General features: G+C 36.4%; 1 protein-coding gene across 3 annotated transcripts in view; it reads right to left on the bottom strand.

The window, feature by feature from the left end:
* LOC150103013 (DNA-dependent protein kinase catalytic subunit-like) overlaps positions 1–27,009 on the bottom strand; it is an 847,149-nt gene that overhangs the window by 183,191 nt on the left and 636,949 nt on the right. For all 3 annotated transcript variants that reach the window (XM_090397444.1, XM_090397443.1, XM_090397442.1), the window contains 2 exons: positions 24,465–24,553; positions 19,216–19,303 (listed from right to left, as the gene is read on the bottom strand). In XM_090397444.1, the coding sequence (XP_090253570.1) occupies positions 19,216–19,303; positions 24,465–24,553 (177 nt within the window). The remainder of the gene's footprint in view (positions 1–19,215; positions 19,304–24,464; positions 24,554–27,009) is intronic.

The raw sequence follows: 27,009 nt of genomic DNA on the forward strand, positions 1-27,009 counted from the left end.
GAGGTCTCATCAGTGGGAGCCAGACCCAAAAGTGATAACCAAGGTTATACCTTGGTTATCACTTTTGGTGCAGTGTACAGAGTACAATGCTCTGAATTTATACCCATAATGCAGAGCATTATACATATCCATAAGGATATGTGCTTTGCATTATAAGATACTAAGGCAGGTGATGTGAAGTCATTAGCCTCTATATACATGTTGCCCACTCGTGAAGTTACTTCACGCGCAAACTTTGTTTTCTTACAATTGGATAAATGATTAAACAAAGAATATAATTTCTTAGCATCTTTAATTTATATCATTGAAATATAGTCCATGCTGTATTTTGACATTTTTTTTTTGTTTGTTTGTTTTTGTTTGTCACTCTGGGGTTCCACCAATGATTTGGAGACAGTGGAAATTTTCATTGATAGATAATTGATTCACTGCTTAATTTTGCAAGGTGGGAGAAAGTACTCCAGTCGGCATGGTCCATTTTCCATATCAGCAAAGGAGAACATGATTCTTGAGAAGATAGTGCAAATAACAAGAAAATTACTTTCATAGATAGTCTCTTTGAGATCCCGCAGGTTGGGGGTTTGAAATCCACTGTGTGGCTATTGATGTTTATTAATGTCTTTAGGTGGGGTGGGGAGTGGGAGATAAATTCATTATGTGGTGAGACCACCATCCCATTTATTGGAGACCTGAACAGGCTTGAAAAAGTTCCATGTTTGGTCTCTGGAGCAGAGTTTCTGGACTATGTAAAAAATAACTTAAAAATACAAAAAAAATATAGAAAATTGATAAAAACAGAAAAAAATAAATCCTTAATCCACCCATGGTATAAAATGTACTATCTAATCTAATCCTGTGGCCTCCTCTTTTAGAGGGTTGCAGCTGATGAATAGTCCACTTCCATGCCTCTCTATCTCTTGCTTCTGTAAGATTCTTGCCCGTCCAATCTTTGATGTTGTCTTTCTACAGTCGGGGTCTTCCTCTCCTTCCCTCCACCATTCTCTGCAATAGTGTTCTGGGAAGTTCTCCAGAAGAACCCTCCCCCCGGCTGCAAATGTCCTGCAAACGCTATTTTTCTTCTTTGGATACTAGCCATATAGTCTCTTTTCATTTTGAATCTTTTAAGAACCTCTTCATTGCTCACTCTTTCAGTCCAGCTGATACGATCCATTTTTCTCAAGGCACCACATTTCAAATGCATTCAATCAGTCACTCATCTCCTTATTGATCATCCAGGACTCACATCCATACGTCCCCATGCTCCAGATCGCTGTCTTGAGGATTCTTACTTTTAACTCTTTGTTCAGATTTCTGTTTCTTAATATGTGATATATTTGGAAAAATGCTGCTTTTGCTTTTTTAATTCTGTTCTTAATTAAAAAAAGCAAAAGCACAGTTTGTTTTCAGGGGAACCAGGGAAGCTATCACAACACTACAGATATTGGGGAAAGAATGATCGAGTGCAATAAAGATTTATATCTTTATTTTATATCTGTAGTGTTGTGATAGCTTCCCTGGTTCCCCTGAAACCAAACTGTGCTTCATCTGTATTGTCTGTTCCATTCTTTTATTATGTTGATTAGGACTTTTGCAATGTGGCTAATCAAGCTGATAGCTCTGTGTTTGCTGCAATCCATCGTTCCAGTAGTCTTGGGAATAGGAATAAAAATAGATCTTACAAAGTCTTTAGGTATTCTATCCTCCTCCAGACTTCTATTAAAGATGATGGATAAAGTTTCTGCTTCAGTTTCCCATTCCTTAATTTCTGGGGCATCGCCATTTTCTGTCTGATCACATTCCAGATCATACATTCCAAATGTACTATACATTTGCAAATAATCTTTCATGGATGAGAGCAACAAAAAAACTAATACATTTTGAAAAATTATGAAGACACGTGTTATTGAGTAAAACTTTAGCTTAATATAAATCAAAATCAACACTTGACGTTTCGCCTTTTGTATCAAGGTCATCTTCTGGAGCATACACAATATATATAGAGAAACAAGCTGCACTACAATCTATATGGTTTGCTAAAGTTACTGACCAACCATTACTACAATTATTAGCCTGACCTCTGGTGGAAAAAAAAAAAAAACCTTTACTACATCAAAGCTAGAGTCCTATTATTATTATTATCTATTAGGTTACAAAACTAAGTTGGAGAGCAACATGTTTTTATCATCATCATCATCAAATTCCTGCTATATACCCTCAAGGGGTGTACAGGATATGATAGTACTACATGAAAAATTTACATCATTATTAATTTCCTATCTACAATTTTCCTCCAAATCAGTCTGTTATTTGTCAAGACTCCAACATTATCAGATCTTATATTTCTATCGTCTAAGGCACTTTGTACCGTATCAATCCACCTATATCTGGGTCTTCCTCTGGGTCGTTTTCCTGCCAACCTGGCAGAGAACACTTGTTTTGCTAATCTTTCCTCGCCCATTCTGTTTAAGTGACCATACCACCTGAGATTAGGTCTGCTAACGCATTCCTGGATGCTGACAATGTCAAGTTCTTTCCTAATATCCTCGTTTTTAATATGATATTGCCATTGATGCCATGTGTTCATGCCTCTAATCTTTCTCAGGACTCTCATATCTGTGGTCTCTAGTCTTTGGTCAAGTGTTTTACTTCTGACCCAGCTCTCAGATCCATAAGTTAAAACTGGTTTGAACACTGTCTTGTATACAGCTAATTTAGTGTTCCGACTAATTTCTCTCTTATTCCATATGAATTTATTCAATTGACTTCACACCATACCAGCTTTGCTGATTCTGTTGTCTATTTCTATATTTAATTTACCATATTCGGTAAAAATCATGCCTAAATAGCTGAAATGTTTTACTTGTTCCACAGGTTCTCCATTCACAACACAGTTGACATTTTCAATGATTCTGCCTATTTTCATTGTCTTTGTCTTTTTATTGCTGACCTTCATACCATATCTATTACAACAGCTATTCAATTTAGTCAGAGAATCTTGCAGACTTGTAGCGGATTTATTTAGAAGTATAACATCATCCGCATAAAGCAAAGAGCTGACATTAACATCTCCAATTTTGATATCATGTTTAATACCACTTGCCTTCATAATGTGATCCATATAGATAATGAATAACAGAGGGGATAATGTACATCCTTGTCTCACACCAGATTTAATATTAAACCATCTTCCTGTACTTCCTTCAATTCTAACTGCTGACTTACAACTCAAATAAAGACTAAGTATTGCTTGATATAATGCCCCATTGACACCATATAACTGCAGCATATTGAATAGCTTCTCTCTTGGCACCTTGTCATATGCCTTTTCCAAATCGACAAAACTTAAATACAGATCTTTGTTATATTCCCATGCTTTCTCGACTATTTGTCGTAAAGTGAAGATCTGATCCTGACAGCCTCTATTTGGCCTGAATCCAGCTTGTTCTTCACCAAGCTTTTCTTCCACAATTCTTCTCAACAGTTTCTCAAGTATACTTGCATAGATCTTGCCAGGAACACTCAGTAGGGAAATACCTCTGTAATTCTCACATGCAGTTTTATTTCCCTTTTTATATATGGGAACTATGAGAGCTCTACTCCAATCATCGGGAATTCGTCCCTCTGTCCAGGACTTCTGAACTATGCAGTGGAGCCACTGTAAGACTCTTATACCACCATACTTCAGCATTTCTGGTCGAATATCATCTACTCCTGCTGCCTTTCCACATATCAAGCCTTTGATGGCTTTTTCTACTTCAAGTATGGATATATTCCTGATTGCATGCCTGGTCAGTGTTTTTTACCACTGTGCTGTCATCACTGCTTGTTTCATTTAGAAGTTTTTCAAAGTAATTACTCCATACTTCAAGGATATCTTTTTCTCCCGTTTTCATGTCACCTTTATCATCTCTAACTCCTTTTACAGCACACTTTCCTCCATTCCTAAGCTTCTTCAACAACCTCCAGAATATTTTGCCACCTTCTTGATATTTGTTTTCTATATTCTTGCCAAAGTCCTCCCATGACTTTTGTTTAGCTGGTTTTACACAGTGTTTAGCATTCTTGCATTTGTCTCTATATTCTCTAAGAGCACAAGCTGACTTATTTGACAGGAACTTTTGATATGCTTTCTTCTTTTCCTTCACTGCCTCTTTAACTTCCTGTGTCCACCAGGGAGTTCTGATTTTTTTATCCTTACAGACAACCTCACCACATGCCTCTCTGGCAGAATCAATCAATGTTTTCTTCAGAGTTTGCCACTGAATCTCCAAGGTTTGATTCCTGTTCTCAAACTCTTTCATTTTTTCTTCAATAATCTTTGTGTATTTTAGTCTACAGTTCACATCTGAGAGCTGCTCAACTTTTATTCGTTTTAAAACTTTCTTACATGTTATTCTTTTCAATATGAAATTCAATTTTATCTTGCTCAAGACTAGATAGTGATCACTTCCGATTTCAAATACTCTGTACACTCTGGTGTCCTGCACCAGGGAGAAAACATTACTATCAACAATAACATAGTCAATGAGACTTTTCTTATTCCTAGCCTCTTCTCTCCATGTGAATTTGTGCACATTTTTATGTTGGAACATGGTGTTAGTAATAACCAGTCCATGTGCTGAGCAGAAATCCAACAGATATTTGCCATTATTATTAGCTTTGCTCTTTTCTCCAAATTTTCCCAAAAATATTTTTGTATATCTCACAATCATTTCCTACTCTGCTATTTAAATCCCCAACAAGGACCAACTTTTCATTTTTCATTGTGTCAGTGGATTTTTCTAAAGCCTCAAAAAATTCCTCCACTTCTACCTTAGTAGAACCTTCTGTGGGACCATAGGCACAAATAAGTCTCATTGTCCAGTTCCCCATTCTCATATTTGCCCACATTACTCTACTTGAGACTGACTGCCATTCAAGAAGATTAGCCTCGTATTTTGTGTTCAATACTATGGCTACTCCTTCTTTTCCTTGATTGTCATTGCCTGAATATAACATTTTGTATTTATTGCTCAGAAAGATCTCACCAGTTTTGGTCTTTTTTGTTTCAGTCACCCCGATTATGTCGATCTGATACTTATCTAATTCCTCAGCTAGCTCCATTTCTTTACCATTCAGGCTTCTTACGTTGATAGTACCGATCTTTAACTCTGGCGATGTTGAGTTGGGGTTTGTTTTCAGATTTGTTCCAGTAGCTGACTTTTCGCTGTTTGCCCTGGTTCCCTGGCGAAAACAACGGGGCCCTTGTTTAACCGGGCAACGCCCCAGCTGGCATGAAATTTTGTCATGTCGTACCATCATTTTTAATTTTGGTTTAACCAATAAGAATACAATTTGGTCGGCTAAATCCCAAATTGCCAGCCCATCCTCGTTTGTTCAGTATCCAAGTAGATACCCAACAGGGTGCACCACGAAAAGGTGAGGATTGGACATTAGGTCAGAAGCCCTGGTCGGTTCTCCGCATTCCTTTAAAGGCTATGTGGAGGTCTCCTCTCAGTTATACAGCTTTGACCCTTAAGCACCCCACATGTTTTTATATATATATATATATATATATATATATATATATATATATAATGTGTGATTATACATATAAATTTCAACGAATTGGTATGGAATAGTTTTCTAAAATATGCTAGATACTAAGTGGGCTGAATATGTGCCATCCAAATTCTTGGAATTTTCATGCCACCATTATTGTTGAGATTAGGGTGGTTAATCAGAATTTCACAGGCTTCTTTAAATTTTCTTTCATACCACCATTTTGTATGATGTAAAGAGCAGGTACTTTTCAAATCAATTTGGTGTAGGGTGTTGAGAGCGTGATCTGAGAGGCCTGCTTCACCAAAATTGTTATATTAATGTGTCTTTTGTGTTCTTTTTTATGTATAGCGATTGTATCCGGTTTCACCAATATAAGGTAAGTTACAGGTGCAGTAGATGCAATAAACTCCAGGATGTGGCAATGGGAGGAGAGGATCCTTAGAGGAGTTGAACATGTTTTTTAATTTTGTAGGTGGTTTAAAAGTGGCATTGAGATTGTAATGATGTAGGATTCTATTGATTTTTTTCTGATAACCCTTTAATGTATGGAATGGCTATGGTTTTACTGCAATCTATATTCTTTTTTGATGAAGTTTTATGAAGAACTTTATTAATAGTATTTTTGTTATATCCATTATTTATAAATGTGTTGCTAATAATTTTCAATTCTTGTTTAAGAGCTTGCTGATTAGAGCAAATTGTTATAGCTCTGTTTTTAAGGGTGTTAATGATCCCAAATTTTTTGTGATGGGTGGTGATATGAGTTAGCATGTATATATTGGCCAGTACGTGTCGGTTTGCAGTAAACCATGAAGGATAGACTGCCTGAGGGAAGACGTGTGACCAGTGTATCCAGGAACGGGAGCGAGTTCTGATTTTCAATTTCGATAGTAAATTGTATGCGTTCATGTTGTTTGTTCATGTAGCTAAGGAATGTGTTTATTGTATGTTGACCGTGTGGGCAGATAACGAAAACATCGTCAACGTATCTAAGTCACACTGTAGGTTTTAGAGTAAAATCAAGAACACTTTGCTCAAAAGCTTCCATATAAAAGTTTGCAATTGGCGGGGATAGTGGTGAGCCCATGGCTGTACCTTCTTTTTGTAGGTAAAATTTATTTTGCCACATGAAGTAACCTGAACGTAGTACGTGGACAAAGAGGGCCGTAATGTCGGGCGGAAATTTGTTCTGTAGGAGAAGAATTGTGTCACTGATTGGGACATTTGTGAAAAGGGTAAAAAAGTCAAAACTAACTAATAAATCATCTTTGCCGAGTATTGTTTTTAATTTTGTTTATAAAGTATTGTGTGTGTTTTTTTATATAGGAGGGGGAATAACCTACCAACTCCTAGAGTGTTGATTTTGGTTTATATTAAACTAGTGTTTTACTCAATAACACGGTAGTTGTCTCCATAATTTTTCAAAATGTATTCTGATCACTGTATAAGCATGAAAGAAAAGAAAAAAAAAAAAAAACCTACAGCATTTGGGATAACCCTAACATTCCACTTCTGAGTGCATTCACATGTGGCTGTATGGTGTACAGGAAGCTCTTGGCACCAAAGAAAAAATTTTAATTTTCCAGAGACCCTTACAAGGCCCAATGAAGTACAAGTACTGTACAGGTGCAGTAATTCTAACCACTTCCCCAAATCATAGGGATAGGAGACTTACTGCAACACTGTTGACCCTTGCAAGCATGCACACCATCTGAGTGATCCTGGCTGGGCTATCCAAAATGACCTAACATGCCGATGCAGTGGTCAAAGTAATGCAAGAACACCAGGATATTCCCCTTTATGGATGTGCAAATTTGCACTGCACAGCAAACATTGCAGCAGGATATTGGCTCCCGGTGATGTTGGGCTGTAAGACAGGATAGTACGAAAGACTTAGGAGAAGTAGAGAAGGATAGCAAAAAAAAAAAGGAAAAATTAAAAGGGTCAGTACTATCACCGAGCACTTTATTTTGCCACATGAAGTAACCCGAACGTAGTACGTGGACAAAGAGGGCCGTAATGTCAGGCAGAAATTTGTTCTGTAGGAGAAGAATTGTGTCACTGATTGGGACATTTGGGACTTAAACTCATGTGTGTTTAAGTGACTTTCACCTGCCCTTCCAGGATGTCCCCTCCAATGGAAGGGCAGGTGAAAGTCACTTAAACACACCTCCTGCCAGGATGACAGGAAATAGATCCAGGGAAAGGCCAAGATCTAGGTGAATTGATACAGCAGGAAGTGTACTGATACAGTAAGAAGTGCCTTAGAAGACACAAAATTAAATGTTATAATACTGGAGTCTTTACACATGAGAAATTAATATGGTGGAAAACTGATGATAAGCAGTTTGTAATGACGTAGCTTTTTTGTAACTTCTTCATGTACTATCATAACATTCTGTACACACTCTGATGTTACATTTCAGGAATTTGATTATGCAAACTTATCTTTTCTGTGACAAATACAATGCACTTAATATCACGAGCAATGTCAACCATGCCCCCACCCCTGGATTTCTTGCTACTATCATACAAAAGTCATATCATCATATTTTTCTTTGCATCCTGCAGTGCAGTCACCATTACTGTATACAGAATGACAATGGTTCAAACCAGAGCATATACTTCACAATAGTGAAATGGCATATATTATCATATGCCATTTACACCAGCCACGAGATTGTTACTTGGAAAATGTCTATCAGATTGAATAAAGTATCAAGGTAAGCATGGGGTAATATTTGAGTGGTAACCAGGGCTTCTGAAAGGAAACGGTGTATGACATGTTATAAGAGATTAAGGAAATCTGGAGTAATAGTATTTCTTGTATAGCAGGACCTGTGGAGTTTTCATAATTAAACAATCACACATATGTCACATCAGAAAATTATATTTATTTTAGAAATTTTTATCATATGATACATAAGACAAATTATTTGTAAAATAAATATACTTTTCTGGTGTGTACATGTGTGATTGTTTAATTATGGAGCAATGGTATGGAATCAAAAATCAGATGGAAAGAAGTTAATGCTGCTCGTTCACTGGTAAACAAAAATTTAACCACATTAGTGCCCAATGTATATTCCAAATGTTGGGTGGTTAAATATTGGGATGAATGAATGATAGAATGGTGAGATTAAGAAAGCAATCCAGAAGGGTGAATTACATCAGTCAGTGATCAGTTACACAGGGAGTAAAAAGAAAGGATAGGAAAGTAACATAGCTGGAAAGAAAATGCATGAGCAGTGCTAAGTGAATAATACCAACATGAAATTCTTTTAACATCCAGGCCAGTAGAAGAATGATTAATTATGGCAGAATGATGTCAGCAGATGGGAATGGTAGACAAGCAACTACTACTACAGAGGTACAGAGCTGAAATATAATGAGCAAATAATCAAAGTATTTCATGTAGGTGAATGATATCGCACAAAATTTTGAAAAAGCACAGAATGGTGAAAAAACTAGTAGTATGTAACCAGGAGGTATATGAAAAATATCAAAGAATTTAAAGTAATGTTTCTGAGAGGCAAAGGTGCTCTTGGCATGCTTGTATAACAAGTATCTTGCAAAAGAGAAAGTCTCAAAAAGCTAGGAGGATAAAGCTGTTTCACTACACAAAGGGAAGTGACAAGACTGAGACTTTGAATTATCTGGGAGTTTGGTTAAAGTGTTAGAGGTTGGGGAAGGACAAAAATCAGGAATGGTTTGATAATTAAGCAGGATTCTTTATAAGCATCAACACAGGCTTGTTATGTAGAATTCATGTTAGAGTAATGTACTTATGTATTTCAACAAGTGACGTGTGATAAAGGCAGGGAAGATACATATACAGTAGTAGTAGTAGAAGAGTTGTTAACGACACTCTTCTTTAATTTCCAGGAATGACCTCTTGTTCTTTCATCACTATCACACAGCTGAAACATTTCCCGTGCATCAATCCTATAAAAACCTTTCAGTAATTTAAATGTTTCTATCATATCCCCTCTTCTCTGCCTATCAACCAACCTCTGCAATCCACAAACTCTCAATTTATCAAATGTAGGGAACATTTTTCACATCACTCACCAACTTGGTCACTCTTCTCTGAACCTTCTCCACAGCCTCCTCATCTCCAACGAATCCAGGTGACCAGACCTGAGCAGTAATCCAAATGTGGAAGTATCAACACTTTATAAAGCTGAATAATAACCTCTTTATCTCTGGATGTCAGTGTGTTCCTCAACAACCAAGTAATCCTATGTACAATCTTGGAGACTTTAGCAATGTGTCCCCTGAACTTCATCTCCCTATCTACCAATACCCCCAAGTCCCTAGCCTCATCAATCTCTTGGAGTTCTGTGATGGAACAGAACTCCAAGAGATTACACAGCTGGTAATCTTTTAATCCCAAAATGCATAACCTTACACTTTTCCACATTGAACTGACATCCATCACCTTTTGCCCATTCTACCAGCTTATTTAAATCATCAAACTTTCTACATCAGCTTGATTTTTTATTGCACTACCCAACTTTGCATCATCAGCAAACAACTGAATATCTCCCTTTAAGCCATTTCCTATATCATTTATACACAAATTAAACAACAATGGCCCAAGCACAGAGCCCTGAGGCACACCACTGGTCACCTGCCTCATCCTGGACTCTGCTCCTCCATACACCACCTTCTGGTATCTCTCCCTGAGCCATTCGAGCCATTCTCCTATCCATATCACCAATTTAGTATCCATTCCCATCTGCTCCAATATGCGTAACAGTGTTCCGTGGGGGTATCATGTCAAAGGCCTTAGCAAAATCCAGAAGTACCACTGTGTAGCCAGTTCCTTTTTTCCAACTCAGATGTCATTCTATTATAAAAGTTAATAGATTGCTAAGGCAGGATCTACCTTTAACAAAACCATGTTGGCCTTTATAGAGTATCATATCCTGATCCACCCATTCTTGAATTTTGTCTTTGACCAACTTTTCCAATACTTTTACCACTACTTCTGAGATGGTGATTGGTCTGTAATTAACTACTGAAGTTTTAGAGCCATCTTTATGCAAAGGAACCACTTTGCCTAACTTCCATTCCCTAGGGACCATACCAGAGTTGAAACTTGAGTTAAATAACCAAGTAAGAGGCGTTGACAATTCCTTTGCACATTCACGCAACACCCAAGCTGGTATTTCATCTAAACCTACAGCAGTGTTTGCAGTTAAATTTTGCAATATATTAAATACCTCTGATTTCTTAACTTCAATTCTCACATTAGTTATTGCTACAGGTACAGAGATATCCTAACTTGGGTGATAGACTTTTGAAAAGTGATCACTCAGTAACTCGACTATTACATCTGAATTTGTCACCTCAATACCATCTGTACCCACTCAAGTTATCCTTCCGAAGTCATTCTTCCTTTTACTTGTCACATAGCAAAAGAATTCTTTGAGATTACCCTTGATCTCATTGGCTAAGGTCTTCTCATAATCTGATTTAGCTTTTATTACTGTGCTGGTAACCTTAATAGCTTGAGCCTTGTACTGACTTCCTTTCTCCTTATACATTCACCATAACATTTTCTTTTTTTGCAAATCAAGCTTGATATTACTGTTCGTCCAATCATTCTAACGCCTACCTTGTTTGTCTTCCTGACCATGGAAACACAATCTGATATTGCTTTTCTCAGATACTTGCTGATTTTATCCCATGCACTGCTAACATCTTTCCCATGCAATATGTTCTGCCATGGGATGGCTGCAAGCTCACTCCGAAGCTTGTTATAATTGCCTAATGTGTAGTTCCGTATATACCCCTTCTTAACAGAAAAATCCACATTTTGTAACCTCCCAAGTCAATACCACATGATCGCTCTCACCATTTGGATGTAACGAGGACACCTTACCTATGCATATATCCTTTGAACCAATGACCAGGTCCAACACTCTCACACCACGTGTCCCTTCACTTATGTGCTATTTCAAGTAATTATCTCGCAGAAGATGTATGAACTCCATTTCCTTTTTTGTCACGTGATATTTCCTCCTTCCAATTGATATCACCATAATTAAAATCCCCCATAATAATCACTAAGCCTTCACTCATTGCACTAAGTTGCTGATGCATGAATTCAATATCTCCCCCCGTACTCCCTGGCCTATAGCAGCATCCAACTGTATATTTGGTTGCGTTGGTCACTATTTCGCACCAGACTGCCTCAAATGAACTCTCATTCACATGTCTATCATCATGATATACTACTTTCTTTGGCTGCAACACATCAGCTATCATCAACAGTACTCCTCCCCCTGTTCTATCTTCTCTATCCTCCCTGAAAACACTGTACCCATCACATTCAATTCCAGTGACTGCATCTTCTGCTGAAAGCCAAGTTTCACTAATGCCTACAACTTTTGGTGAGATTGCACTGACTAATGCCAAAAATTCTTCTCTCTTATTTCAAATGCTTCTTGCATTGGTATACAAAAATTGCAGATTCCCTCTAGTTCTTGTGCCGGCTTTAGAACTGATATATAATTTCAGTAGTCCCATGCCGATTTTTATCCCCTCTATTTTGCAATTTATTTTGTGAATAAGGATCAACAAATATACAATCACTGCTAAGTTTCTCTCTCTTACACTGAACCTTTTCAATTTTAGTTTCCCTGCCCAATTACTTCAACTTGTTCAGAAAACAGTAACTTCTTCAATCGCTTATGACCTTCCATGTTCAGATGCAACCCATCTCTAGGATACAACTGTCTTTTTCCTTCAAACACACTCCAGACATCAACAAATTCCAGACCATTTTTTGCACATTCTTGCAATCATATCGTTCATTATCATAGCTCATCTACTTAACTCATAATTGCACATACACTATTCTCCCATTGACACTTTTCCTCTACACAATATCTAACAATGTTCTTAAATCTTTTGCTACCCGATTTATACTACCACTCAGGTCATTTGTACCCACGATAACTATCATCTTGTCTGCATCATGCCCTCTTTTTATTGCTAAAGCCACTCTCTCTATTGTCCCACCAGCCAAGCACTCCTCAGCTCTCCATACCTTAATCATAGAATCACCATATATTTTACCACTCTTAACTTCATTCATGTCCAAACAGGCATCACCCATGAAGCATCACCACATACTAACAATCAGAAATAAGGAAGTTGTTGTTCCTCTATATAAGGCCTTGATACATCCACATCTGGATTACTGTGCTCAAGTCTGGTCCCCTACATTTCTTGGGGGATGAAGAAGCAGTGGAGAGGATTCAGAGGCAAGTGACCAAGATGAGTGGCCTGTGGAATGTTCCCTATGAGGATAGACTGAGGGTATGTGGATTGCAAAAGTTGGTTAATAGGAGAAAATGAGGGGATATGATAGAAACATTTTAAGTTGCTTAAAGGGTTTTATAGGATTGATGTAGGGAAAATGTTTCAGCACTTGGATGGAGGGACCAGAACAAGAGGTCATCCCTGGATGTTGAATAAAGGTGTGGTAAGTAGGGCTGTGAGGACTAGATTTTTTTTGCTTGGAGAGTTGTGAATGAGTGGAATGGATTGCCAGAGTCAGTTGCGAGTGCTCTGTCTGTTAATGGGTTCAAGGAGAGGTATGACAGATTGGATCTCCCATGATGAGTCTTCCGATCCATGAAGGTGCCTGTAAAATAATAAGAAGAGGAAATCAGCTTTTCAGCTTTTTCTGAAAAATTCTTGTCTTATTACAGTGAACTCTATGCTTGGTGGAGATGCCATGTTCACTAAGTCCAGACTGTTGAAGGCTCATGATATTTGATATAAGACATGTTCTTCACAACAAATAAGAGTAGATCTTCCAGTAGTCTGCCCATAACATTGCTTAGTTGTCCTAACCTAAACAGATCCAATGGTCTACATTTATCTCCTTTACAGTAAGTAATACTTGATCTGCTGATCTTTACTAAATTTTAATTAGATATAATGAGATTATTATTTTCATTTAATTAGGAAAGTATTGACTGTTTTGTTATCTTACACTAACTACTAAGGTGGCACTTTTCAGATTTTTTTTTTGTTTAATTGTTGTTTCATTTTTATACTGAAGATGCCTGTGAAACAAGGGTGAAAATTTTACAAATAAATATAATTTTCCACATTAGTTTTTCATCGTCATCAAATTCCTGATATGTGTCCTCAGGAGGTGTACAGGATATTATAATAGTACTACATGAAAAAGTTACATCATTACTAACTTCCATAAACCATTTACTCCACATTAATCTGTCATCTGTCAAAGCTCCAACATTATAAATCTTATATTTCTGTCTTCTAGGGCAATTTTTTTTACAGTATCAATCTGCCTACATCTTGGACTTCCTCTGGGTCTTTTCCCTGCCAACCCGGTAAATAATGCATGTTTTTTGCTAATCTTTCTTCTTCCATTCTGTTTAAGTGACCATACCATCTGAGATTAGCTCTACTAATACATTCCTGAATGCTAACAATGATAAGTTCTTTCCTAATATCCTCATTTTTAATATGATATTGCCATTAATGCCATCTGTTCACTCCACTAATCTTTCTCAGAATTCTCATATCTGTGGTCTCCTGTCTTTGATTGAATGTTTTATTTCTAACACAGCTCTCGGATCCATAAGTTAATATTGGTTTGAAACTTGTCTTGTATACAGGTAATTTAGTGCTCTCATTAATTTCTTGAAACAAATTTAAGATCGACATTTCAATTTATAAACTAGTTCTTACGACAATCAACATGAGTCTGTAAATGTAAAATGAAAGACATCTTTAGCACTCCAGTTGCATTTTATGAAGAAGTTAAAAGTGTGCAAATGTAGAAAACTGATATACAGTTTTCTGAATTCAGCACATGAAACTTTTGGACTCTGCAAAAGCATGTAGGATACTGCTGTATGGCAATATGGTGGACAAGTTGAGGGAGATGATGAATAAATATAAGTGAGCTGGATAGGGCATGGGTTTTTCTGAAAGATGCCCACACTTCATTTATATGATTTGTAATCTTCAGAAAATGAAAGTAGCCAGTGGTCTGCCTAGTCATGAGGATACAAAAGTATCCTCATGACTAGGAGGCTACTTGTAAAACTAAATAGCCTAGTCGTGAGGTTACTTTTGTGTGCAAACTCAGTTTACTGATGCTTGGATAAAGGATTAAAGAGGAATATAATTTCTTGGCATCTTTAATTTAATTTATAAACAAGTGGGAAAAATTATCAGCAATCAGCTGTAATCCAGGTTATTTGACTCCTGCATTATTTCACTCTTCGTCTCTCTTCTGGGTCTCGCTCTCAGATGCCATTTAACTATGTTCATCTTTGGGCTTGAGTCTGGGGAACAGAGCAGATCTGCTGGGTGGCAGGTTTTCCTTCTCAGTGAGTAGTGAGTAGAGCTACTGATGAGAGTTTGATGAGTAGCAGTGATCCTTTTTTGAGTCATCAGTAAAATTTAGAGTGAACTTGTAGATCACTCTGAGGTTTTGGAAAGATTTACTCCCTCCCCACCCCATACCTTAACCAATACCTCAAAAAGGCCAAAACCAGTCAGGATAGTGGCCCTTCTCATAATGCATAGCATTATATACACTCAAAAGAATGTGTGCTTTATGAGATACTGAGGCAATTAATATGAAGTCACCAGCCTCTAAATACAAGTGGCCTAGTCATAAAGATACTTCATGTGCAAACTTTGTTTGCTGACAATTGGATAAAGAATTAAGAATATAATTTCTTGCCATCTTTAATTTAATTTAAAGTTACTGAGGGATGATTACCTTAATCAGCACTTTATGAAAAGGACCCATGATACAAGAATACTGACTTATGCAACAGTGTCTGAGAATCTATCAATAAATGAGGTAACAATTATGCTTCCAATTGGTAAGAGTGATCATACTGGTTTGACTTAGGAGGAGATGATGCATGTATATGGAAAATACATGCATTTTATATTATAATAAATTAAAAGGAGAACGGTGAAGCAGTGCCACTCTACCTTATGAGAAACAATAAGGTAGCAGAATTTGCAGAGACTCTGCCTGCATCATTCTCAGAGCTAGGAGAATAAATTTCATTAGAGTTAAACAGATGAGTAACACTTTAGAGCAAGAGATGCATAAAAAGAGAATGCTGTGGACCCAATATGACAACAGGAGTGACGATGAGGACTTAAGTGCAATATAAAGAGCAGTGCTCTATTTGAAGATGTTTGTCACTGAATAAATTATTCTTCATATCGAGTGTGAGATAAAGCTTCTTCCTTTACCTGATCACTTGTACCTAAAGTAACATATTATTTAGAGAATTGCACTTTTTTAAATCTTTGTCTCAGTCTACATAGCATTTTTGAAATTCTTCTACTCCTTTTGATTTAAACTTCCTCAATGGTACCTATCACCAACTCTGTTATGCTTTTTTCTCCAGTGGAAACTGTACTTTGTAACATGGCATTTAATAATCAATCATAAAAGAAAGAGATGTGAAAACATATCTTTTAAATTATACTGTATGAATAAAAAGGCAAAGAAAAATATAAATATACAAAGGAAAATACATAAAATATGAAGTTTAACAGGAATTTGTAGCTCAGTGGAAGTGACACTTGCATCCTCTGCACTAGACTACCCGAAGATAGACTTAAGTTCAGGTCTAGTCACCAACTGGAGGAACTTTTTCTAAGCCTTTCTTCAACCGGTTCCTGGTAAGTCGATCTCTGGCACGGGCAAGTAGGTATTTTTTTTCTGGAAACTCAAGAAAATCAACCATAGAACTCACATTATTTTAGACAGTAGCAGATCCTGTTAAGGTTAGGTATACCAAGAGATGGCAGCACTTGTTTGCCCATCTCTTCATCAGCTACTGCTTATAATTAGTGATAGTCATGGGCCAGCTATCTCTGATTGGCTACCGGTGAAGACTGAACTGTCCACTCAATCTTCAAAAGCTAGATAGTGTTAAAAGGCCTTGACTACTCCCTATAAGGTAATAAAAGGCATTAGCTAATTATAGATGATTATGAAGTTTAACATGTTTCACTGTGAAGAGATCAATGGCTATGGTCCTTTATATTTATTTATTTATAGCACATACTTTTCATAGCTTTCAACAGAGCTTATGGCAAGCTTTAAGCTCACATTCTTGTTACTAGGCACACCGAAAGTCAACAAGTAGTCAATAAAATATGATTTTCCAGAAATATAAACAAATTATGAGGTATTAAAAGAACAAAGTAATGTAACAGATGTAATTAAAATTTTTATTTATTTCTAGCACATACTTTTCATAGCTTTCAGCATGGCTTATGAAAAGCTTTAAGCTCACATTCTTGGGTTGTGAAAAGAGTTTAACCACTGAATTGACTTAGATGTGTTTATATGTCAATAATTACATGGATGCAAAGTGTCCTCCTTGAAGTTAATAAATCATTTTAGATACTGCTGAAATTACATCGACATGAAGCTTATATTTTTTATATATTTTATCCATATGTTTGTGCGATTAAACATTTTTAATTATAATCCTACATGTGAAAGGTTTAAACAAACAGCAGATCAGTGAGCCACATGAATACAGCACTCACATAATCTGTTTCCTCACATTACAGCTGCACCAACAATTCACATTAGTTGCAAGATAGCAACATAACTGGAACTCTCTGCAGGCCACTGTTAAGGATATCAGCCAAGAAAAATTCACTGCCCAGGTAGTAGCCTAGTCAGAAAATATACTTCAAGTGTAAACTTTGTTTGGGTACACTTGGATAAAGGATTACACAAGAATATAATTTCTTGGCATGCTTGATTTAGATAAATTTATACAAACTTTCCCAGAGTTAACAGAAAATCATTTGTCACATCAGATGGTATGTTAACGATTTTATTTTGGTTGCATATAATAAGGACAATTACTGATGTCCATAGTCTAGTTGTTCATTTGCTTCAATGTAAACACTAGGAATGGGTGATATTTAAAAGGTGCTTGCAATTCTGATTGCCTGATGGTGGCATGGATTGAACCATTGAAGTGTTCTACCTCTCATTGAAGCAGTGACTTGAACTAACAATCTGGTCTTGATTTAATAAGCACTTAATACAAGGAGCAACAACCATCTATTTGCACTCGGAGTGCAAAAGATGTTTATCCTTCTTCAACACTTATCAAAGAATTGACATATAGATAGGAGAAATGTAAGTTTTGTGGTGAATATGAGTCCCAGGAACCTTGCTTCTGTTGCAAATGGATCACTGATTGTCAAAGTCTTAGTTCTGGGTCAAGATGAAGCACATATTTGATGCAATAAATACATGCAAATAGGTTCCATGGGGGAAAAAAAAACTCTGACCTATTTGATTGGATCCTAAAGACTGTTAACGGCTTGCTGCAGTTCTCTTTCTATGACCCTCAGTGCAAGAATGACAAAAGATAGTAAAGTCATCCACACAGAGTTGAAGGAAGTTGTTCTCTTATTGAGTTCACTTTGATAGAAAAATAGCGTAACATGCAATAAAGAACTTTATGGAACTCCTACTTGGAGCGAGGGTTACAGAGAGAGAGAGAGGTGGGGGGGGGCTGATCATGGAGATGTAAGACTTGGTTAGAGAAACTTTTTGCTGTGAGAGAGAAAGAGAGAGGGCCTCTCTAAGACCAAATTTATATAATTCTTTCAATATGTAAAACCGACAAGCTGTGCCATATGCTTTTTCCATGTCACTGGAAATCACTAAGTGCATTCATTTTAAAAAGCATATCTAATGGATACTTCCAGTCAGATTAAATCAGCTAGGTAGTGTACAATGAATGATGTCTTTGGAAGCCAGCTGTGTTTTGGAAAAAAGACACAGCTGGCTTCCAAAATGCAAAGTAAAATGCAAGATTTTACATAACCAGCTAGTCAGAGCTATTGAATAGTAATTTGTTAATATTTCTGGATCTTTATCTGGCTATGGAAAGGTATTAATAATTGACTTTTTCCAGGATTCCATATATCCCTTCTCACAGACATTTCCATTGAATAAGTAGAGAAGTTGACTTGTAGTAAAAAAATATGTATAATGAAGTTGACTTACATACATCAACTTAAGTTCTTAACATACATGTTATCTGATTTTTAGAAACATCCTCACATATAGCATATTGTAATATACATCAACAATGATATATCTGACAATTTTATACCATGTTTTCATTGTGACCAAGCTTCATGTTATGTTTATCTCCAGTATACATGGCAATTTTGGTATGCCATTTCCACTGATGAAATTTATTTATTTTGCAAAATAAAGTAACAGTAGTAATACATTCAATTATTCCTAGTTTTAATTAACATTTAGACTCACCTAGCAAAAAATGCATTTAGCTAAGTGAAATACACAAAATTACAAATATCTGGTCTGCTCTTTCATATTGATGGAATAGGATGCAACATAAAACTTCTGTTGAACTCCAACTTGCATCACAGATATGCTCCACATTGGAGTTGAACATAAGTTTCACTGAGAATTTAACAGCAGGATACAATTAATTTCAATGTTCTTTATGATGAACAGGTAAAACTTGAAAAAGTGAAAAGGGAAATTCTGCTAAAACTCTGATCAAAAATGGGAGTTAGAAGATAGGAAAGAGAGCAATGAAAGAAATATTTAGTGTTATCAGAACTTACCTTTATAACAAAGAAGGGAGCTCCCAGATGGCCAAGAGCTTCAACAAAATCATCAACAAGAGAAAGCCCATTAAGAAGTGATCTCAATCTGCAAAAAAAAAACATAGCAGCACTAATAAAAATGTTTTATTTACTAAGGCACAGACAATAATTTATTAATACAGGGCTTTCTGAGTTATTCTAGCTTTATAATCTATTAAGCATTTTTGTATAATGATGAATTTATAAAAAAGCAAAGGCAATGTTATACACTGCTGTTAGCTAAAAAATACGGACTGCAATGAGTAATTACGATCATGCAATGATCTTAGTGATGTGGTAACTATGAGAACACAATGATGGAATAAAGGTTAAGTTTGATAAAAAGATAGAAAAGTCAGGATATGACAGAGATTAAATCAGTGAAGAATATAAGATAGATAAAATCAAATTCAAGTCACATGAGGAAAAACAGTTCATCTGCAGAAGCCAAGTAACAGTGTCATGCTGTGGTAACAGTAGTGATAATCATTGTAAGGTTTAATGGAATGAATACAGCACATATAAATAATTAAACACTGGTTTAATCAATGCTATATTTTGACTCAGTCACCGAGGCATCATCATGGAAACAATATTAAAATTGCAAAAATGCACACAAAAATGCACAAAAATGACAAAGCCTAAAGTCCTATGTTCCTCTAGACAGATGCCAGGAGATGTTCTTCCTTATATCTGGGACACCTCAGAAAAAAAATTAGCCAGAACTTTAAAAAAGTACAATCTCTGCAATGCACTGCATTCAAACTTCAGAAGCTGGCTGCTTTCATCCACTCTCCCAAGGATTTTCTACCTCCTCCTCCTCTCTCTCTCTCTCTGTTTCAGGTGTTTACAAAGTTCCTTGTTCTTACAACTTATATTATGATCAAACTGGGAGATCTGGTAACATCTGCCTAGAAGAACATAAAAAAATACATTTGCCACCATAAGTATGGTCAGTCAAGTCTAGCTGACCATGCCTTGGATACTTTGCACAATGAAGTAAACTGCTATGCTGCACCACAACAAATAAAAACTCAAAAGACTTTTTATTAGAAACAGCAATAGATTTAAAAAAAAAAACATCAACCTAATCTTAATAAATATGGTCATATTTGATATCCCAAGATTTGAGAAAGTAATTCTCATGGCTCCCACTCAACAAAGGCTAGCCAACAGCACTTACAGAGGGTGCCCCTCATAGAACTTTAGGATTTCAGTCTTCTTCTTCATGTAGCTTCCTCAGTGCAGCACCATGTCCTTCCAATCCTCTCTGTTGGTAGCACTTCTTTTTGTTTCAGCATAATCACATTATTTTGTCCATGATCTTATATAATCAAACCATGTCCTTCTTTTTTTACCTTTTGATCCTCTTCCATAATCTTTCCTTCTAAAGCTGTTAGTGTCCTCTGTCCTGCTGATCCCCTCAATACATGTCCTGATCATAGGGGAAACAGGATGCACAATTCCTATCAGAAAAAAAGGAACATAAATGACACATTAAATTTAATAACTATGGTGAAGCTGGCCTTTCTGATAATGTCTTGAATACCTTACATAGAATTGACTGGAAAAGCATCTCTTGTTTACATCACACTAAAACATGATATGAATGTAAATTTAAGGAGACCTGTGAAATTCTTATTAACAATGATGGTCTAAAAATCCCAAGAATATGGAAGGCACATATTCTACTCACATAACCTTTCTACCTAAGAGTTAATTATAAATCCAGGATCTTAAATCTAATATAACAATTCTTATGTTAAATTAGGACATCACTGTTACTGTAATAAAACTATCTGTAGAAAAAAAATTTTTCTCTGATGTTGTCATAAACAGAATATAACTTCGATGTAGTTATTTTATTTAATTTATTTTTTTCACTAGAGGTCAGGCCAGTAGATAGCCGTTGATCAAATCATTTCTAACACGGTTGTAGTCTCCATAATTTATCTGAAATGAATGCTGATCACCATGTAACACTGAAGTAGAGGAAAGGAATCTCTTTCAATTGATCTCTTTCTCTACTTCAGTGTTACATGGTGATCAGAGAGAGAGAGAGAGAGAGAGAGAGAGAGAGAGATCCATTGAACACGATGGAGGATGTTTTATCATCTCATAATGGATGTTATGAGGATCTACAGTATTGGTATGATGGAGTAGAAAAGCTATTTTCAGTTCCTCCTTAACAAAGGGTATTCCAGCAAAATTTTCTCCCAATGATTTTCGAATAACTTTGGGATCAGCAAAAACACATACATTATGTTACAAGCTAGAGAAATGGTGCATTCTAAAGTAGCTTTCATTTTCCAGATTTTATCCCATGCAATTTTTGCACAGGTTGTTTGATTAATCAATGATGTAAATTGGATCCAAGATTGTTTTTGATTCTGATGTTTCACATAGTGTCCTATGACCTGAGCATGTTTAACCTCCCTATCGGCTGAGGGGGGGGGTGAAATAGTGAGACCAAATTGCAATTCTTATCCATGTTATTCAGTAGGTGTTACAGAATCGTATCCAGATTTAGTTGGACAACTATAGACACCATGGCTGGATGTGGGAGTTAAAGGCTATAAGATCTGATGTGGTAGGATATCTATGAAATATACCCTATACAGTCTTGATCTGTTTTGACTACTTGGCACTCTGGGTTCCACCAAGGCTTTGGATATCGAAGACACTGAGATGATGTTTTTTGAACTGTGGCTGGACAATACAATCTGTGACATACTTGACTGCATCATTGTTAGATGTTTGACAGAGTGCAAACATTAAATATTGCAAAATGGAAAAGAGTATACCAGTCAACTTGGCCCATTTTCCACATGAGTATCCATGTAGGAGATCATGATTCCTGTGAAGATATAGTAAAAATAAAAGGAAAATTACTGCTTTTAGAGGTGTTCTCGTTCATATTTGAAATGAGAAGTGGAAAATGGTGTGTGGAGGGGCAGATTGTAAAATTTGTTACAGAATACGAGCTGGTCATCTAAATTGGCTGGCAGTGGTGGTGCTGCAAACAATCTATCTTTCACAAATTCCCACAAAAAGAAATCTAACGGTGCAAGATCAGGAGAACATAGTGGCCATGCTACAGGCTATCCCTCTACCAAGCAATCCATCTGCATGGAAAACGGGTGTCATGGTATGATATTATGCCTGTCAGGTGCTCTGTCTTGCTGAAATGTAAGTGTCCATCATGGTATCATCATGTAATTGTGGTATTAGGTACCCAATAGCATGTCCAGATACACACCACCAGTAACGGTAGACTCTGAAAAAAGGGTCCATACACTTTCTTCTTTCTTATGGCACAAAAAATGTTAGTCTTCGGGGAGCCACAAACATGTGATGTCTGCAAGGACATCACATGTTTGTGGTGTGTTTAAGACACAGTATGATGAGCTGTGTGTGTGATAAAGGGACCTCCCAGATGAGTCTTTGACTCCATGAGGTCTTGGGGGTAATAATAATAATGACAATGTTGAGGCATTCAGTGATCAATTTATAAGGATGTTTCATCCTGATCAGGGTGGAATCATAAGGATCTTAAGTGTAGAGGACAAAGGAGAGAATAGCTTAAATGTGAGTAGCAGGAGGTATTTGAGGAAATAACATTGATGTCAATAAGGCAATAGGATTTGACGACATATCACAATGTGTCTTAAGGGAATGTTCCAGGGAATTGGCACTAGCATTGACATGAATGTTTAATAAGAATCTTATAACAGCACAGGTTTCAAGGGAGTGGAAAGAAAGTAAAATTGTTCTACTGTATAAAGGTGGTGATAAGGCTGAGGCTTCAAATTATAGGCAATCTGTATATCTGAAGTTGAGGTATTCAGAACCACAGAGAATACTGCTGTTGATAACAGCAGTATTCTCTGTGGTTATCAGCATGGATTTGTTAAAGGGAGAACATGCTTTACTTACTTATGTACTATAACAAGATGACAAACACCTTGCACAGAAGAGATGCATATACATTAGTGTACTTGGATTTTGCAAAAGCTTTTGATGGACTGCTACACATTACAAGCTGTTAAATAAATTGAAACAGATGGAACTGGTAACAGACTTCTGATTTGGATCAGTGACTAGCTGTCAGATAGATATCAGAAAGTTATATATGGGGATGCAGTATCCCAAAAGAGGAAGGGCACTAGTGGTGTGCTGTAGGGGTCAGTTTTGGGACCACCATTGTTCAATTTGTATATTAATGATATTGGGATAGGTTTAACTAGTGACATGCAACTGTTTGCGGATGATGCAAAATTGCAGAGAAAAATGCAGAGTGAAGTAGATGTTATGGCCTTACAGAAGGACTTGAATAGATTGCATGAATGGGTAGGTAAGTGGAACTGCTAGTTGAATGTTGCAAAGTGTAAAGTTTTGAAATTTAGTAAGCAATGATGGGATGCAAAGTATACATTTGGTGGGGAAATTTTAAAGGAAGTAGAGGAGATGAGAGATCTGGGAGTGGTAGTGATGGACAAGGACCTGAAATTAGGGTCCACATTATACAAGTTGTGAAGAGACATCACATCGGATAATGGCAATGATGTCAATGATGTGCCAAGTTTTCAAGGTAATGAGGATATGTTAGAAAGGGTCCAGAGAAGATTCTCAAAGGTGGTTCATGGTCTTTGGAATGTGGAATGCAAGGACAGATTGAGAATGTAAACTGCAAAACCTTGTTAATATGAGAAAGAGGGGGGGGGGGTAGAACAGGAGGCCATATCATTGGAAACTGTATAAGGAGGCTGTGAGCAGAGGAGTCAGGACAAGGTGCTTTGCATGAAGAGAATTCGGTGAGTGGAATGCATTGCCAAGTGTTGTGAATGTAGACACATTGAATCATTTTAGCACATGTTTGGATGAGCACTGTGAGCAATAGTGTGTACATTATGAGACTGACTCCATGGATGTCAGATGTTAATAATTATTATTATTAGAGGAAGAGCTTGTTTAGAAGAGGTCTAAACTTTTGCATAAACAATGCATATAAATTTCATTACCATTTACATATTAACTTTTTTTCCCTATTAATACTGATGCTTGTTTTCTTTATCATTTTGTCATTAATGAAAATATTCTCAATGAAAATTTAAGCCTATTTTTTATTTTTTTATTTTTTGGCTGTGCATTTACTAAATTACTAAGTGACATTTTTCTCAGATAAATTTTAATTACAAAACAGACTGAATAATAAAATTAAAACATACTCAACTACAAATGCTTTTTTCTTCTTTCCTTGTAAATTTTCATCAAACTTGTAACTCTCACTGCTTAGTTTGAAAGAGTAGACAAGAGCCTGCAACATCATATACCTGGTATATCACAAAATCATGAAACTGGCACATCACAAAATTATAAATCTGACACTGACAATGGGAGAGGAATTATGAATAATGTATTTAAATGTTTTTATATCCAGCATATAAGAAATGCATCCTTCTATTTATAGAAACAAAGCAATATTCAAGGGCACTGCTAGCACATGAAGACAGATGTAATGTGTGACACGAGCTGTTAAAAAATAAAATAAGTGTTAGTTAGTATGGAAATGTGTCAGGTGCAAGCCAGGAAGGCTTGCACCTGACACATTTCCTGACACCAATGTATGTGTGCATGAAATGTAGGCAATGGGAGGTGCTAGGGAGAACAGATAGTGCTTTGGAAAAGGGTGATTTTCAATTTGTGGATGTCAGCAGTGTTGAAAGATGGAAAGAGTATTAAAGACCCACATATGGATTTAGCCTTGGGCAGTTTGGCAGATGGAGATGGTTTGTCTTTTGGCCATGATTGTATCTATTGATGTCAAATGAGAGCAGAATGTGTGGAGAGGTCATTAGAGCATGGGAGATAGTGAAGAAAAAGTTGTTGACAGCAGTGACAGATTGTCACGGTGACATCTCAAGTGAAGAAGATAAAGCAATTTGGATTCAAATGGATGACAAAAGAAATAAAAGAGGAATTACAGAAGAAAAAGAGATTATGGAAGGCAGTGGAGAACAATCATATGAGGAATATAAAACTTAGGCTAGAAAAGTTACTAGTATTGTAAAGAGAGAAAAAAAATAGAACATGAGAGGAGACTGGTGCTGCAATCCAAGAAGAATCACAACAAGTTTTTTTGCTATGTGGCGAGTAGGATGAAAAATGATAGTGGATGGCTTATCTTGCTGGGTGGAGATGGGAATCGGTTGACCAAAGCAGATGACATAATTGAGCTATTTAATGATCACTTTATTAGAGTATCCCATCCTGATACTACAGGCTTTATTCCTAGAAGGATAATGAGAGTTGATGTGTGAGAAGTAAATGTATTCCAAATACTGAGTATGCTAAATATCAATAAGGCAGGGGGACTAGATGGAATTTCACCACATGTTTTAAGGGGATGATCTATGGAACTGACTGTGCAGTTAACTTGACTTTTAATGTCTTGCAATGGGGCAGGTTCCTGGAGAGTGGGAGGAGGGTAGGATAGTACCATTGCATAAGGGTGCAGCAAAATAGAGGTATCAAATTATAGGTCTGTTTGTATTTCTTCTGGAGTTATTAAGATTTTGGAGAAATTGGCAAGAACTTGTCAAGAAGTGCTTAAATTTGCCCTGACAACGATGAAGCAGGCTAGTTTCAGACCAAAGAATATTGTGGTCTGTGTCTACAATTGAGCCAAGACAGATTTATCCAATTTCCTGAGCAAATATATCTTTGATGTTCTTGTATTATCTTTTCTATTGAGCATAATGAAATATTAGACTATGGGAAAATGAAAAAGGTGTTTTTTTTCTTTTATTCCGCAGAGCACAAACATCAAGCTTGTAGTCATGGTGTCTTGCTAGAAATTAATTTGCATAACTAACAAAATAATTTATATTGACTATTTTTTAAACAAAACAGTAAAATAATTTTTTTTAAATAAAAAATCGGGATTCTGATTGCAAGACATCGACAGTGTATCGATTCATATATTACAATTAAAAAAAAAACAATTAGCAAAAATCTATTTAACTGCTCATCAAATGCCATGTTTTAATTTTTTTACACAATGGTCATGATCCAGGATCATGCACCTTGGTGCATGATTCTACACTGAGGTCAAGATGTTTTTTTTTTTATTTTATTTTTTTAATTATGATTACAAAGTGATTTTTAGATTTGTTTATTCCTTTCATGTTAATAATATTACACTTCAAAATCTTTCCACAGGAATAAATAAATATATAATCAATATTATTATTATTTAGGATCTCCATAAAGTCATTAGACTCATCGTGGGAAGCCCATATTTAATAACACAAAATCGATCATAACATTCATGGTGCACATGAAAGAAATGGAAATGAAACAAAAGCCAGAGAAACTGATTGAGTGAGAGAGAGAGAGAGAGAGAGAGAGAGAATGCAAGAAATTAGAAGTGAAAGTTAGTGATAAGGGAGTGAAAGAAAGTATGAATGAGGAAACAGAAGTAAGGTGCAGCAGAACGAGAGGTAGTGAGACTGCAGGAATGAGAGAGAATGAAACTGTCAGAATGCAAGATTTGATGAAACAGTTACTGAAAATGAAAAATGAAATCTAGAATATGCAGAGTGATGTTAAACGTCTAGTGGAAACTAATGAAAGTGTGCAAGAGGATAGGATGAAAGAAAAAAGAGGTGACTAGTGGATAGCAGTATTATGGAGTTTCCATAGTTAGAGGACTATTACTGAGAGAGTCCATAAGGTCTGCTATCCAGGAGGGAGAATGTGTAGGATAATTAA

The sequence above is a fragment of the Typopeltis vanoorti genome, chromosome 9 (genome assembly GCF_054136105.1).
Source record: "Typopeltis vanoorti isolate ZY-2024b chromosome 9, IOZ_Tvanoo_1.0, whole genome shotgun sequence".
Classification (NCBI taxonomy): Eukaryota; Metazoa; Arthropoda; class Arachnida; order Uropygi; family Thelyphonidae; genus Typopeltis; species Typopeltis vanoorti.